The sequence below is a fragment of the Pogoniulus pusillus genome, chromosome 29 (genome assembly GCF_015220805.1).
Source record: "Pogoniulus pusillus isolate bPogPus1 chromosome 29, bPogPus1.pri, whole genome shotgun sequence".
Classification (NCBI taxonomy): Eukaryota; Metazoa; Chordata; class Aves; order Piciformes; family Lybiidae; genus Pogoniulus; species Pogoniulus pusillus.
The window spans coordinates 732459-744626 of record NC_087292.1 but is presented as its reverse complement, the minus strand read 5'-3'; the positions used below and the strand labels follow the sequence as shown (position 1 = coordinate 744626).

General features: G+C 55.6%; 1 protein-coding gene across 5 annotated transcripts in view; it reads right to left on the bottom strand.

The window, feature by feature from the left end:
- Positions 1–3237: 3237 nt before the first annotated feature.
- Positions 3238–12168, bottom strand: part of CHD6 (chromodomain helicase DNA binding protein 6) — a 105793-nt gene continuing 96862 nt past the window's right edge. For 4 of the 5 annotated variants that reach the window (XM_064167961.1, XM_064167963.1, XM_064167966.1 and 1 more), the window contains 4 exons: positions 11476–11667; positions 9785–9904; positions 8673–8777; positions 3238–6713 (listed from right to left, as the gene is read on the bottom strand). In XM_064167961.1, coding sequence (XP_064024031.1) covers positions 5823–6713; positions 8673–8777; positions 9785–9904; positions 11476–11667 — 1308 coding nt within the window. In that variant the 3' untranslated portion in view covers positions 3238–5822. The remainder of the gene's footprint in view (positions 6714–8672; positions 8778–9784; positions 9905–11475; positions 11668–12168) is intronic. The other variant, XM_064167967.1, reaches the window with a different exon arrangement.

Sequence of the window (12168 nt, the reverse complement as noted above, 5' to 3'; positions counted from 1 at the left end):
CCGCCGGAAGGGAGCGGCCACGTCCGCCCCGGAGCCCGCCCCCAGCCCGCCCCGGAGCCCGCCCCCAGCCCGCCCCGGAGCCCGCCCCCAGCCCGCCCCGGAGCCCGCCCCCATCCCGCCCCGGAGCCCGCCCCCAGCCCTCCCCGGAGCCCGCCCCGGAGCCCGCCCCGCAGCCCGCCCCGCAGCCCGCCCCCAGCCCACCCCGGAGCCCGCCCCGCAGCCCGCCCCCAGCCCACCCCGGAGCCCGCCCCCAGCCCACCCCGGAGCCCGCCCCACAGCCCGCCCGCAGCCCGCCCCGCAGCCCTCCCCGCAGCCGTCCCCGCAGCCCGCCCCGCAGCCCGCCCCCAGCCCGCCCCGCAACCCGCCCCGCAGCCTGGGGGTGTTCCGCGGCCGCCAGCGGCACGTCGCGATGTGATTCCCTGTAAGTGGCCTTGTGCAGGGCCCAGCGATCGCGTATTGGGTAGCCCCGGGCTGGCGGAGCCGGGATGCAGCTCAGCTTGGTGCTTCCCCGAGTCCTGAATGCAGCTTTGGGCCCTTCGCTCCAAGAATCACAGAACGCCAGGGGTTGGAAGGGACGTCGAAAGATGGCCGAGTCCCACCTCCCCCGCCGGAGCAGGGTTACCTAGAGCAGGTTGCGCGGGGTTTGAGAGTCCCCAGAGGAGACTGCACAGCCTCTCTGGGCAGCCTGCTCCGGGGCTGCAACACCTCCACAGCCAAAGCTTTTCCTGTTTTCACTCCTCAGCTCCAGCCTGCACCCATTGCCCCCTGTCCTATCGCTGGACACCAAAAAGGACATCGAGGGGCTGGAGTAGCTCCAGAGAAGGTCAAGGAGGCTGGGGAAGGGTCTGGCGAACAGGGCTGGGGAGGAGCAACTGAGGGAGCTGGGGGGGTCAGTGTGGAGGAGGCTGAGGGCAGAGCTGCTCTTTGCAGCTCCCTGAGAGGAGGCTGTAGTGAGCTGAGTTGGGCTCTGCTCCCCAGGTGATGGAAGAAGAGGAAATTGTGCCAGGAGAGGGTTAGGCTGGAGAGGAGGACAAATTTCTTTGGTGCAAGAGTGGTCAGGGATTGGCACAGGCTGCCAGGGAGGTGGTGGAGTCCCCATCCCTGGAGGTGTTCCAGAACCGTGTGGCCATGGCACTTGGGGCCAAGGTTTGGTGGCCGTGGCAGGGCTGTGATGATCTCGGAGGACTTTCCGAGTCAGGTAATTCTGTAATTCTCCACAGGGATTTCTGCTGGAAATCCTTCTGAGAAAAATAAAAGAAAGATGGGGGGAGGGGAATCACTTTTCCTTTGAAACCCTTTCTTAAGAGTCCAGGCTGTTCTGTAAGAAGTCTCCTCTGGTTACACCCCCAGACGGAAGATGTAGCAGGCAGACACCGGCAGGAGCTGGATGCTACAGCACTCTGGGCTCTCCAGCCATTAGTGCTGCCCCCCGCTGCCTTAAACTCTTGCTGGCTGCACCATGAAACCACTAATGCCAGCGGCAGCCCAAGAAGATCGGTGCCCGGGCAGCAATGCAGGGCAAGGACCTGGGAAGAGAAATGAGGGACAAGATGGATTTCTCTTACAAACAGTTTTCCGGAGCTACTGCTCTGCCAGCTACTGGGCCGGGTCCTTGCCCGGCAGCACTATCTGCCTGGTGCCCACAGCTGCGCACCCTGCCATCCCAGCCAGTGACCGTGGGTGGGCGCTCTGCCATCCCAGCCAGTGACCATGGGCTGCTGTGCCGGGCACACTCGGCGCAGAGCACTTAAGGCCCTCGCAAGTGGTGCCTTTACCTGCCCGGTGAGGCACTGGGTGCTGCTTGAAGGTGGTGAATGGGCACGAGCGCTGGTGTTCTCTTGTGACTCCGCTGCCCTGGGGCTGATGTGGCTCCTGAGGAGGTGGAAAGCTCCAGTCTTATTCAATACAACCGAATGTCCTCAGAGGAGCTGCCCTCTGCTCACTGCCTAAAGTCCCTGCCTGTGACTTTGCCAAGGCACTGGAGGTGTGATGGAGAAGCTGCCTCTGCCTTGGTTCATGCTGAGGGAAATCATCAACCACCTTTTGGTGACCATCCAGAAAATAAGAGCTCCTGTCTGAATGTGTGGTGCTGCTTCTCTAGGTCCTGCCGGGTAAAGGTCAAGCAGAGGCAGGAGCAGAGAGCAGCTGCAGGGTGTTTTACTTCCTCATGCACCAGGAAAGGGCATCTGTGCCCTGCAGAGTGAAACCCAGAGAGCTGTGCCCACCCTTGCCCATCCTCCACATCCACATCCATGTCCACATCCACTCACTCCCTCTCCCAGGAGGTGAAGAACACCTCGTCCGATGAGACAGGTGCCAATGGCTGCCAGTGGCTGCCATGACTTCATGGCACGAGTGGCAGCACGAATGCTTCTCCACGGATCAAAGGGCTTCCTGGTTTCTGCAGATTCACTGAGCAAGTAAAACATTCTGCATGGGTGATGTCAGGCTGTAAGGCTGCAGCCTAAAGGCAGACTGACACTGGAACTGCCAACACCATCGTTTGCCTCCCCTGCCCCTGCCGGAGCTGTATCTGATGCCTCTTCTGCCCGGTGCTTTCCTGTTCATCCTCCCAAAGAGAGGCTTCAACAAATCGCCAGGACGAGGGCAGGGGGAGCAAATGAAACACTTGGTTTGCTCTGTGCCTTTCCTCCCCGACCTTAAAGAAATCCTTTCTGCACCTGTTTGCCCCTCTAAAAAACGAAGCTCTCATCCCCTGGGCACTCAGCAGCGCTCCGCACGAAAGGGAGGTGCCCGAGAAACCAAACGCCTCTGCTGCCGGGAGGTGCCACAATGAGCGCAAGGGACTGGAGCTGGTCCAGATCTCATGGCTGGGCTCTGGCCTTCTGCTCACCCTCAAGGGAAGCGGCTGGCAGAGAGGCGCTGTGCTGAAGCTGGCCGAGGAGCAGCAGGTCAGCCCCGGCTGCAGAGAGGGCCAACCCGCGCGGGACGGATCATGCCACGGGGCTGGCAGGCTAAGGCAGGCAGGATGCAAGCTAACCCACACGGCAGGGTGAGCTAACCCCCGCGGCGCTGGGTGAGGGAGCCGCTGGCCACTGCAGGGGGTTAGTCCCACGCCCTCCATCCACGGCAGCCAGGCCGGGGCTCCTCAGAGCGCCACGGGCCACACGGGGCACGGAAAGCAGCCCCAGAGAACGGAGAAGTCTGCTGGGCTGGGCAGCTTCTCGTGGGGTCCGTGCTGAGAAAAAGGCAAGTCAGGTTCACCACGGAGTCAGGTGAATTAAACATTCACATATATTTGCTGAAAAAAACTTATATACATCTGTAGCAAGGCTCTGCCAAGCCTGAAAGATAAGCATCATCTAGGCACTAAATTAAAAAAATAAAAATCTGACTTTTAAATCTTTTTCTTTTTATCCATGTTCAAGAGCACAGACAGTTTATTTTGTTAGCACATTTGGTGAAGGATGTTATGTTCGTGTGTGAGTAGCCATGGAAAGTGGTGAAGATTTGGCATTTGGTTGTTATAGGATGGAAAAGAAGAAGCCACTTAACGCCTTACAGATTAAATAATCCACAGAGTATATCGGGTTGCAAAAGGGTCACAAAGTAGCAGTCAAAGAGAAGCCTAAACACCCAGAGACGTAGCATACATGTCTGATAAGGAAGAACAAGGTATAGAGCATGCTGGCTAAGTAAATAAATCCCACTTTAAACCCTGTTCCTTCCGCGTGTAACCCTGGGAAAAACCCCACCCCGTGCCAAGAAATGGACTCTGGAGAGATGTCTGCTTCCGTTCACAGTAAGGCTTTGAAGATAGATGGAGTTTTATAGCATTTGTATTTGAAGGATTGAGGGCAAGTACATGTTCTTCTACTGAATAAAAAGAAAGTTAGTACTTAAAAGGTTCAAAAATATATCAATTGTGATTATTTTTTCTCTTTTTTTACATAAATAAATTATATTGATCTTGGATTTAACAGCTGAAAAAACCTTTTCTGCTTCCACTGGAGGCAAAAACTGAACAAAATGTTAGTTAAATAGAGACAGATAGCAGCATTTCTAAGAAATCTGTGGGTATCTACGCTACGAGGAGCTCATTAAATAGAACACATTTAATTATGGGGGGGGGGTGTGCATTATGATTGGTTACATTAAAAAAGTCTTCGTCATCCAATGTGGTGAAGTGGGAATCGATTCTGTGAGGACAGAAAACCGAAGGCTTCTCAGAGCAGGGGGAACAGACTTCTTTGAGATGCTAATTCGGACAGGTACATAATTTAGAATCCCAAATGTATAAAATACAATGACCAAAGAAAGCATCACAAATAAATAATGCCAACCCAAGGAGTTATGCCAGAACATTTGGACCATCTGATAAATTAGCAAAAACCTGTAACAGAAAATCAGTATAAAATACAGTAAATCCTGACGACCGAGTGTGAGACCCATGACTGCCGACTGCCTCGCCAGCTTCCTGCCCCCTGCCTCGCTGCTGCTTCACCCAGGGTTTATTTCAAGTCTCAGACCATGAGCTGCAAAGAAGAACAAGCCCAGGTGACAAAGAGAACTAAAGGAGTGAGGGGAAGGAGGAGTCGCCTGCAGAGGAGCCTCAGTGCCCAGCGCTGTGGGGGCCGGTGGCCTTACGCCTGTCCATGTCAAAGGCATTGCCAGAGGGGGGGCTGGGAAATACTGCTCAACAGTGAATGGAATGGAAAGAAGGAGCCAAGGTCATCTCTTCACAGCCTAACACTAGCAAAGAGCAAACTCCAGCTCTGAAACTCTCAGGGGCCTTCTGAGAGGACTCCTCAAACAGGATAGCAGGTTTACAGCCTCTCCTGCTTTGCTGGGAGGACTCTTTGCTTTGGGGGCTGGGAGTGGGGAATACAAGAACTCAAAAGAGTCTCAGTGTTGATGCAGAAGCATCCAAGTGTGGCCTGGCCTGAGCTGCAAACATGCCTTGGCAGCACTCTTAACGCCATGGATGAGAGCGAACCAAAGACTAGTGGAACAGCAAGAAACTGGTAGCTCCAGGTGCAGTAACCCCCAAAAAGTCATGCAGGACGTGCAAGCCCTCTCCAGCTCAAGCTGAGAAGCTCTTGTAAGGAGCGAGGAACCAGCAACTAAACCCCACGTGACGTAAACCCAAGCTTTGGTTCCAGGAGATACAGAAGGATGTCTGTGTGGTGTTTGCACTCGCGGCAGCTTGCCTCCAAACCTCTGAGGTGGGGGTGACACCTCCTAGCACTACCAGTTCTGCTGCGTCCTTCCCAAGAAATGAATATATGCATCTTTCAATCATCAGTTATATACTTCTGCCTACGCTACTACTCTAGTAACCATGATAAAATAGGGACATACTTGAAATCAAAACTACACGTCAGCACTTACTATAGCTGTGCTTTTAACCCCAGAGACAGGCGTTCTCCTTCAGTGTTGCTGCACACAAAGACCCTCGTCTGTGTGTGGACCAAGAGGCAAAGACTTTTCTTTTGCTCTTTTTTGTTTTGCTGCTTTTTCCTTCTCAAAGGAATGAAAGAATCGGTGGGGGGGGAGTGGCCGAGTGCTGGATTTGCTATCGTTGGCTGGGATGAAGGAGCGGCCAAGAGAAGGTGGGCTGGGTGCCTCCCACGCTAGCTAGACAACACCGTTTGTATCTAAGAAAGTGGCAAGACCCTGCAGCTACCAACATGGACAATGTCACCAGAGTTTGTCCTGACAGGGGTCGGCTGGGGAGTATTACTGATGGAAACACAGGTTGATGGAGGCGGAGTGGGGCGAGAGAAGTAACAAAGAGTTTATGGGGTAAGAAACTCACAAGCCACAATCTTTGTGTGTTTGTTTGCAAGGAAACCAAAGCCCTAATCAGTGCCGCAAGCCGCCTGGCGCCCCTCGGCCGCGGGCCCATCCTGCTCCCTCTCTGCTGGCGCGGGTGGCACTGGCTCCACACAGTTCTGGCTGCTGGCAGCTTCCTTCTCCGGCAGCACCACAGTTTCTGGATCCGGGTTTGCCGACTCCCCTTTTGCTTTCTTCCTCTTCCGCTTCTGGCTTTCCATGTTGGCTGCCTCCGAGTGCCTGGTTTGCTGTATGCCGGGCAGCGCCATGCCAATGCCAGGGGAAAGAAACATTGAGGGATAGATCAGTCCAGGAGACATCCCTGGGATAAGAAACGGGTTAAAAGCTACAGGACTACTGGTAGTTATTGCGGATTCTGTCTGATTAGAAAACGAGCTGGGGCCGGGCTTCTCCTCCGGGACAGTTTCTGCTTTCACATCCTGGGCACTCGCTTTATCCTCAGAAGCTTTCTCTGGGCTGGCCGTGCCACCTTTCGTTGTGCTTGTTAACGAGGTCGGAGCAGTCGCAGTACAAGTCGTTGCCATGGGGGAGTTGAGAAGTCCTCCGACGCCAAACATCTGCGGTACGGTGGCCATGCCCGGCAGCATCATGGGCAACATACTCAGGGTGCTTTTCACGTCCTCGCCAGCGGGCACCGCTGCAAACCCAGCGGGAAACCCAACCAGCCCGGTCAGGGGGATCCCTTGCATGTTTCTCATGTTCTGAAGTCCTACCAGATCCATCCCAGCAATCAGTCCGTTCATGAAGAGTGGTCCCATTCCAGAGGAAGCATCTGCTACAACGCCAGGGCCTTTGATGAGCTCGCTCCGGGGCCGCCTCCCCCTGCGGCGAGGCCCCGCGTCTCGCAGCATTGGCTCGGTCAGGATGCGGTTGAATTTGCTCTCCGGTAAGTAGCCCTGAGAACAGAGAGAGCAGAGAACGCCACGCAGTTACTGCTGTGCCAGAGGAACCCTGTCCTTTCTGTGCTCTCATCTGCAGCCCAGATGGTGTGGGCACAGAAATGCTTGCCTGCATGGTATGGAATTGGAGAGGTCCACACAACTTTTCCCCAAGGGATGCGGCCAAGTGCAGAAGGCTCTGGCTATGCCCTGGCTTGGTGCTGCAGTGCCACAGGGCACAGGGAGGGAAGGAGGAAGCACACTTTTGTCCCACTGTGTCACCCCAGCCCTCAGTATCAGCCCTTCACAACACAAGCAGCACGGGGGCAGGCCCGTGCCAGACGCCAGCTCAGCTCCCTCCCCAGCTTCGAGCGTGGCTTCAGCAACAGCTGAACAATCTCATCCTTCAGAAGGGCCAAACGTTCACTGCTCTGCAGGACAGCAGAGCTGCATGGGATGGCACACAGAAGTGAACACGCTGTCTGAGCAGCTCCTGGCTAGAGCTTCACTGAGACACCAGGAAGGGTCTTCTGATCACTCAGAGGACCAAAGCCCACTGGCCACATCTGGCTAAAACTGGTTACACAGAGCAGTGCAGGGGGATCCATAGTGCAGCTTAAAACTTTGTTTTTCAGCATCCTCATCACAGACATTTAAGCATTCCCTTTTGTGGCTCCCTAGAGTCTCAGTATTGCTGCTCTCTGAACGGTTCCTAGTGACAGATTTGGGTAGGAAAAGCATCTTTCATAGACACCTGCAGCACAGAGACTCCATCCGAGTGACCCAGCAGCTTGCACTGCACAGCTACCACCCAAAGAGGGGGAATCTCCTGCTCTGCTCCCACTGCCATGCAGGAGAACCTCCCCTGGGCTACGACTGCACCCAGGCCCTCCCAGGCAGCTGAGCCCAGGCTGCCACCTCCCCAAGCGCCCGGAGCGGCCAGCCCTGGCTCCGCATGCAGCTGCTGTGCTTGCTGAAAGCTGCATGCTGGGGGGGCCCTGGGGTGCAGGCACTGATGGGCATGCAGCCACCCAGCAGGGCACGGGAGGGAGTGCTGGGGCAGTGCCCACAGCTATTCCTACTGGCACAGACATGGGCTCCTGCAAACCGCGGTGAGGAAGTGGTGCTGGCTACCCAGACAGGGCACCAACGGCAGCCTCCACGTGGAGCTGTTTCCTAGGCAGTGGGACAGACCACACCAGATCTAATTAAAAGCAAATCCGAGAGCAGTATAAACCTCTAAGCCAATAGATTCCCACCACAACCCTCTGAAAGGGCATCACACAAACTACTGCAGCCACAAAACTAGGGAGCAGGTGAGAGGAACTATATGGAGAGGTCTGGGTAATGCCAGCCTGCACGGCAGAGAGGATGATCTGGCAGCATCTGCATGCCAGAGGGGTGAGCACTTCTCCACCTCCTGCTCCTCCTCCAGCTCTGCCCAGGCAGAGACTGGCATCAGGAATGGGGTGAATAAACACAGCTTGACTTGGCTCCATCCTGCCCTTCTCCCTGCCGGTGTCTGAGCCTTCAGGCTGGCAACCTGCTGGGCCTTTGCTGGGCCCAGGGCTGCAGAGGCAGAGTCCACAGGAGCTTCTGAAAGCCTTGGCTGAGGCTGTGTTTGAAAATTTGACCTGCAAAAGTATTTTTGGTCCACTCCCTGCTGTCCAGCACCCAAGGGCTCCTCTTGCCTCTGCCATTTTCCGAGGCTCTCAGGGCAGTCACCCTGAGCTGTCAAGCCCCATTCCCAGGGTGCTGACCTCTGCCTCCCCTGGCCACGCTGCTGAGTGGTGGCAGGGAACGAGCTCCCTCCCTGCCACATGAGCTCTGCTGGTGCCCAGCCCTGAAGCCTCCCCCTCCCGTCCACGCAGCCCAGGTCCTGCCTTGCAGCTCTGCATCCTCACTGGAGAAAGGTTGTGGGGATGGGGAGAAAAAAAGGATGACATGATACAGATTGCTCCAAAAGCTCTAACTTACTGAAAGCTTAACAATGTCAGCCCAGTCAGCTGCAACAGCATACTCCAAGTTTGCATCAAGCCACCTTGGCAATTCCTTCAATGCTGGTGCTGTGGCTCCCCCTAACTATAAAACACAGCAGAAGGATGACCTCTATTGCAGAAAGAGTCATGTCAAATAACACAAGAAACATAGTTACACCTCCCCTAGCTGCTTGCTGCGGGATGCAGTTCAGCTGGGGCAGACTCTTCCCTCACCGCACACCTCGGCAGGACTCGGTCTGTGCCTGCTGCCTGCTCAGGGAGGAAAGGCCTCTGCGGCCAGTCCCAGCGCCCTCCCCATGAGCAGGTGATGGGGACAGAGCTGCAAAGGCCATGCTCAGGACTGCCCAAACCCACCAATTCACCACCCATGCCTCCGATGGCCACCATGAGTATAACAGAGGGAAACACGTGTGACTGACACTGCCTCTGTCTGCCTCCCTCTCTTCTTTCCGTTTTAGATGTGAGCGATGTCACATCATCCTCTGACCCAGTGCAGCCCTAGGTGTGTTGGGTGGAAAATATCCCTGAATGTCCCTTCTCATCCACAGTGGGGAACACCAGTGCACTGGAGACACACCACAAATGAGTAAATCCAGGCTCCTTGCTCAGGAAGCAGAAAAAGCCTCCCAAACCCTCCACTTGCCCCACACCCTGCACCTGGATGCGTGTCGGTGTCTGTGTCTGCACCTCATAAGGAGGAACAAAATCAGGTCTTTGCATGGCACCGCTAGAATCTGCGGCACACTGCAGTGAATTCAAGGGGAATGATCAAGTATGGAAGGGAAAGTGCCAGCCAGTGCTGTGCTGATGGCAGCTTAAGGCCAGCAGCTGGATCCCTTTGGCACTGCAGGGTCTGTGCATCTTGACAAGGGAGGGCACTCAGACTTCCCTTACTTGACACAAAGTCACTTATTTCGCAGGTCTGTCCCCCTTGGGCACACGTGTCACAGGATAGTGTAGATCCACTAGTGATGTGTTCCAGACCTTTGTCCCTTCCACAGGCTCCTCTGGATTCTCCCCAGGGTGAGCTCAGGCTCTGCTAAGCACTTCAAGAGCCCAAGGGCAGAGCACAGAAGAGCCTCCGCTTACCCGCCGTCCAGTACCCTTATGTACCACAGGCACCCGCTCCTCTCCCGTGAGTGAGTTAATGTCCAATTTGCTGGGGTCCTTGCAGCGCTGCCTCCTCTGCTTGGGCTTGTCTGAAAAATTCTGGAGTGCAAACAAGACAACATTAATGAGACCAGACGTCCTAATGAGCCTGAGTGGCTGCAAGCCCTGCAGGACAGCCGCACAGATGAGCTCCCAAGGGACGGAGGGGCCCTGCAGATGTGGCACGAGCTGGGCTCTGTCACTGGGCCAGTTCTCAAGTGAGCACAGCTGCTGTTTGGAGGTGTAGAGGGGCTTCAGGGTATCCTCCTCAGACTGCTCCAGCCCTAATTCCCCTCCAGTCCTAGAGCTGCAGCTGCTGCCAGTTCCTGCAGGTGAGTCTGTAACTGATGTGCTAACTGCAGCTGGAGCTGTGTGTGTCTCCTGCCAGGCTGATACAGCCACTTGCTTCTCACCAGCTTATCTCTGCTTTGCCTCCTTCCTGTTTCACTGTTCCCACTGCACCACATTTCTTTGGGATCAGAGCCCTGCAGGACTGCATCTTTCACAGCTACAGCAGAGTGGTCGCACACACTGGCGTGCACTGAGGCCTGGGGCCACTGCATCTGCAGGGCCACACTTCCCTGCAGGCTCTGGTTCCTGAGAGTCAGAAAACCCCTGAGCTTGCTCTGCTCTTCAGCAAGGTGAGCTGCTGCAGCTTTCCATCCATTCTGCCTGGAGAGAGGACACCTGCCCCAACGTGGGAGGGCACTGGGGGCTTGCTGGGAGCAGGAAGTTCACTGGCAGCACAGCCAGACTTTGCAAGCCCCATGGAAGGCAAGGATGATGGAAAGCATTGGGCAGGCAGCTCCGTGCCTGCTCCATCATCACTGCTGCTTGCAGTGCTCCATAGGCGCAGAGCTCCACGCGTCTCTGGACTTAAAAAGCAAGAGCCACCGTGCCCAAGCAAATGCTGAGCTCCTCATCCCTCATGGCTAAGGAGCTCCAAAACACTCATGGCTTTCCTGCTCCAGGGCAGCCCTGCCTCAGGCACACAATCCTTCAGGTGCCAGAGGCACAGCCCATCATGTATCACCACCACATCTCCTCCTGCTTTACAGCTCTGCCTACCTCATGCTCTGCCAGGCTGAGATCTGGAGCAAACTGACCAGCGACACCAAGAGGTGTCACACACAGGGATCAGACAGACGTGACTGCTCTGCTTTCTGACACTGCCCACAGCCACACAAGCTCAGCCTTTGCAGCCTCCAACAAAGCCTCTTCAGCCCAGTTTGAAAACCTTTTGTCTGGAAACCTTGTTTAATACAACAGCCTTCCCAAAAATGACCCCAGGAGCAACAGACGGATCTTGAGCATCCCAAATCCCTTTTCACCATTTCTGTCCCCATTCCTGGTGCTTTTGGAAGACACAGGACTGGTTGTGCACTGGACAGAGGGCTGCACTGGAGCTGGAGAACAGACAAAGGAGCAGGAGGACAGAGCTCCACAAGTGCCCTTTGCTGCTGTGCCCAGCTCCCAGCCATGTGATGGATCTCCCAAACAGCCCTGGAACACCACATGCCAGAGCACAAGGGAAAAGGCTGCATTTGGAGTCACTTCATGGAAGCTTCAAGCTCCAGGGCAGCACAGAGGGCAGACACACACACACATGTGCCCCCACAGGCCACCCTTACTGTGCCAAAGCCAGGGATGTCGAGAGTGTAGTCCGACTGCTGACGGAGCCAGTCGAGGAGACTCTTGTTGGGGACAGCCTTCTCTGCTGGGCTGCCCACAGCTGGGGCTGGCTGTGGAGTTGAGGTAGCAGCAACCGGTCCATCGGGGAGGGGACTGGTCTGGGGGGGCTGTGGCTGGTCATCCTGAACATCCTGAGGTGGAGGGAGGAGCAGGGAGAGCTCATTAGCAGCATGTGGGGATGCATGCGCACCTTGACGAGCACAGCTGCCAGAGCAGCTCATCTGCTTCCATCACAGATTAACCCATGGGTTCCCACCACCCACTACCATGTCACACTTCCACTCAGTCTACAGCACTGCTGGCAAGGAGGGCAAGGAGAGCTGGAGATGCTTCTGAACTCACCCGGAAACACCCTAATCACCATCTGGACCAACTTTCCTCTGATCACTCCTACAAGTAGTCTAGAGACACTGGCCGGGCTCCCACAATGTCCTGCCTCCTGGGGTGGATTTTGGGGTAGAAGAGAAAGGTGCAGCCTCTTGGCCACAGGTCCAAAGGAGTCAAGGATCTTTCCTCATTCTCTCTAACACTAGACCAATCCCTGAGGTGGGACAGATGCTTTTGATAATGCTTAGCAGGACTCAAACACTCCAGGCAGAGTGCTGCAAGCCAGAGGGAAATCTTCCCTTCCT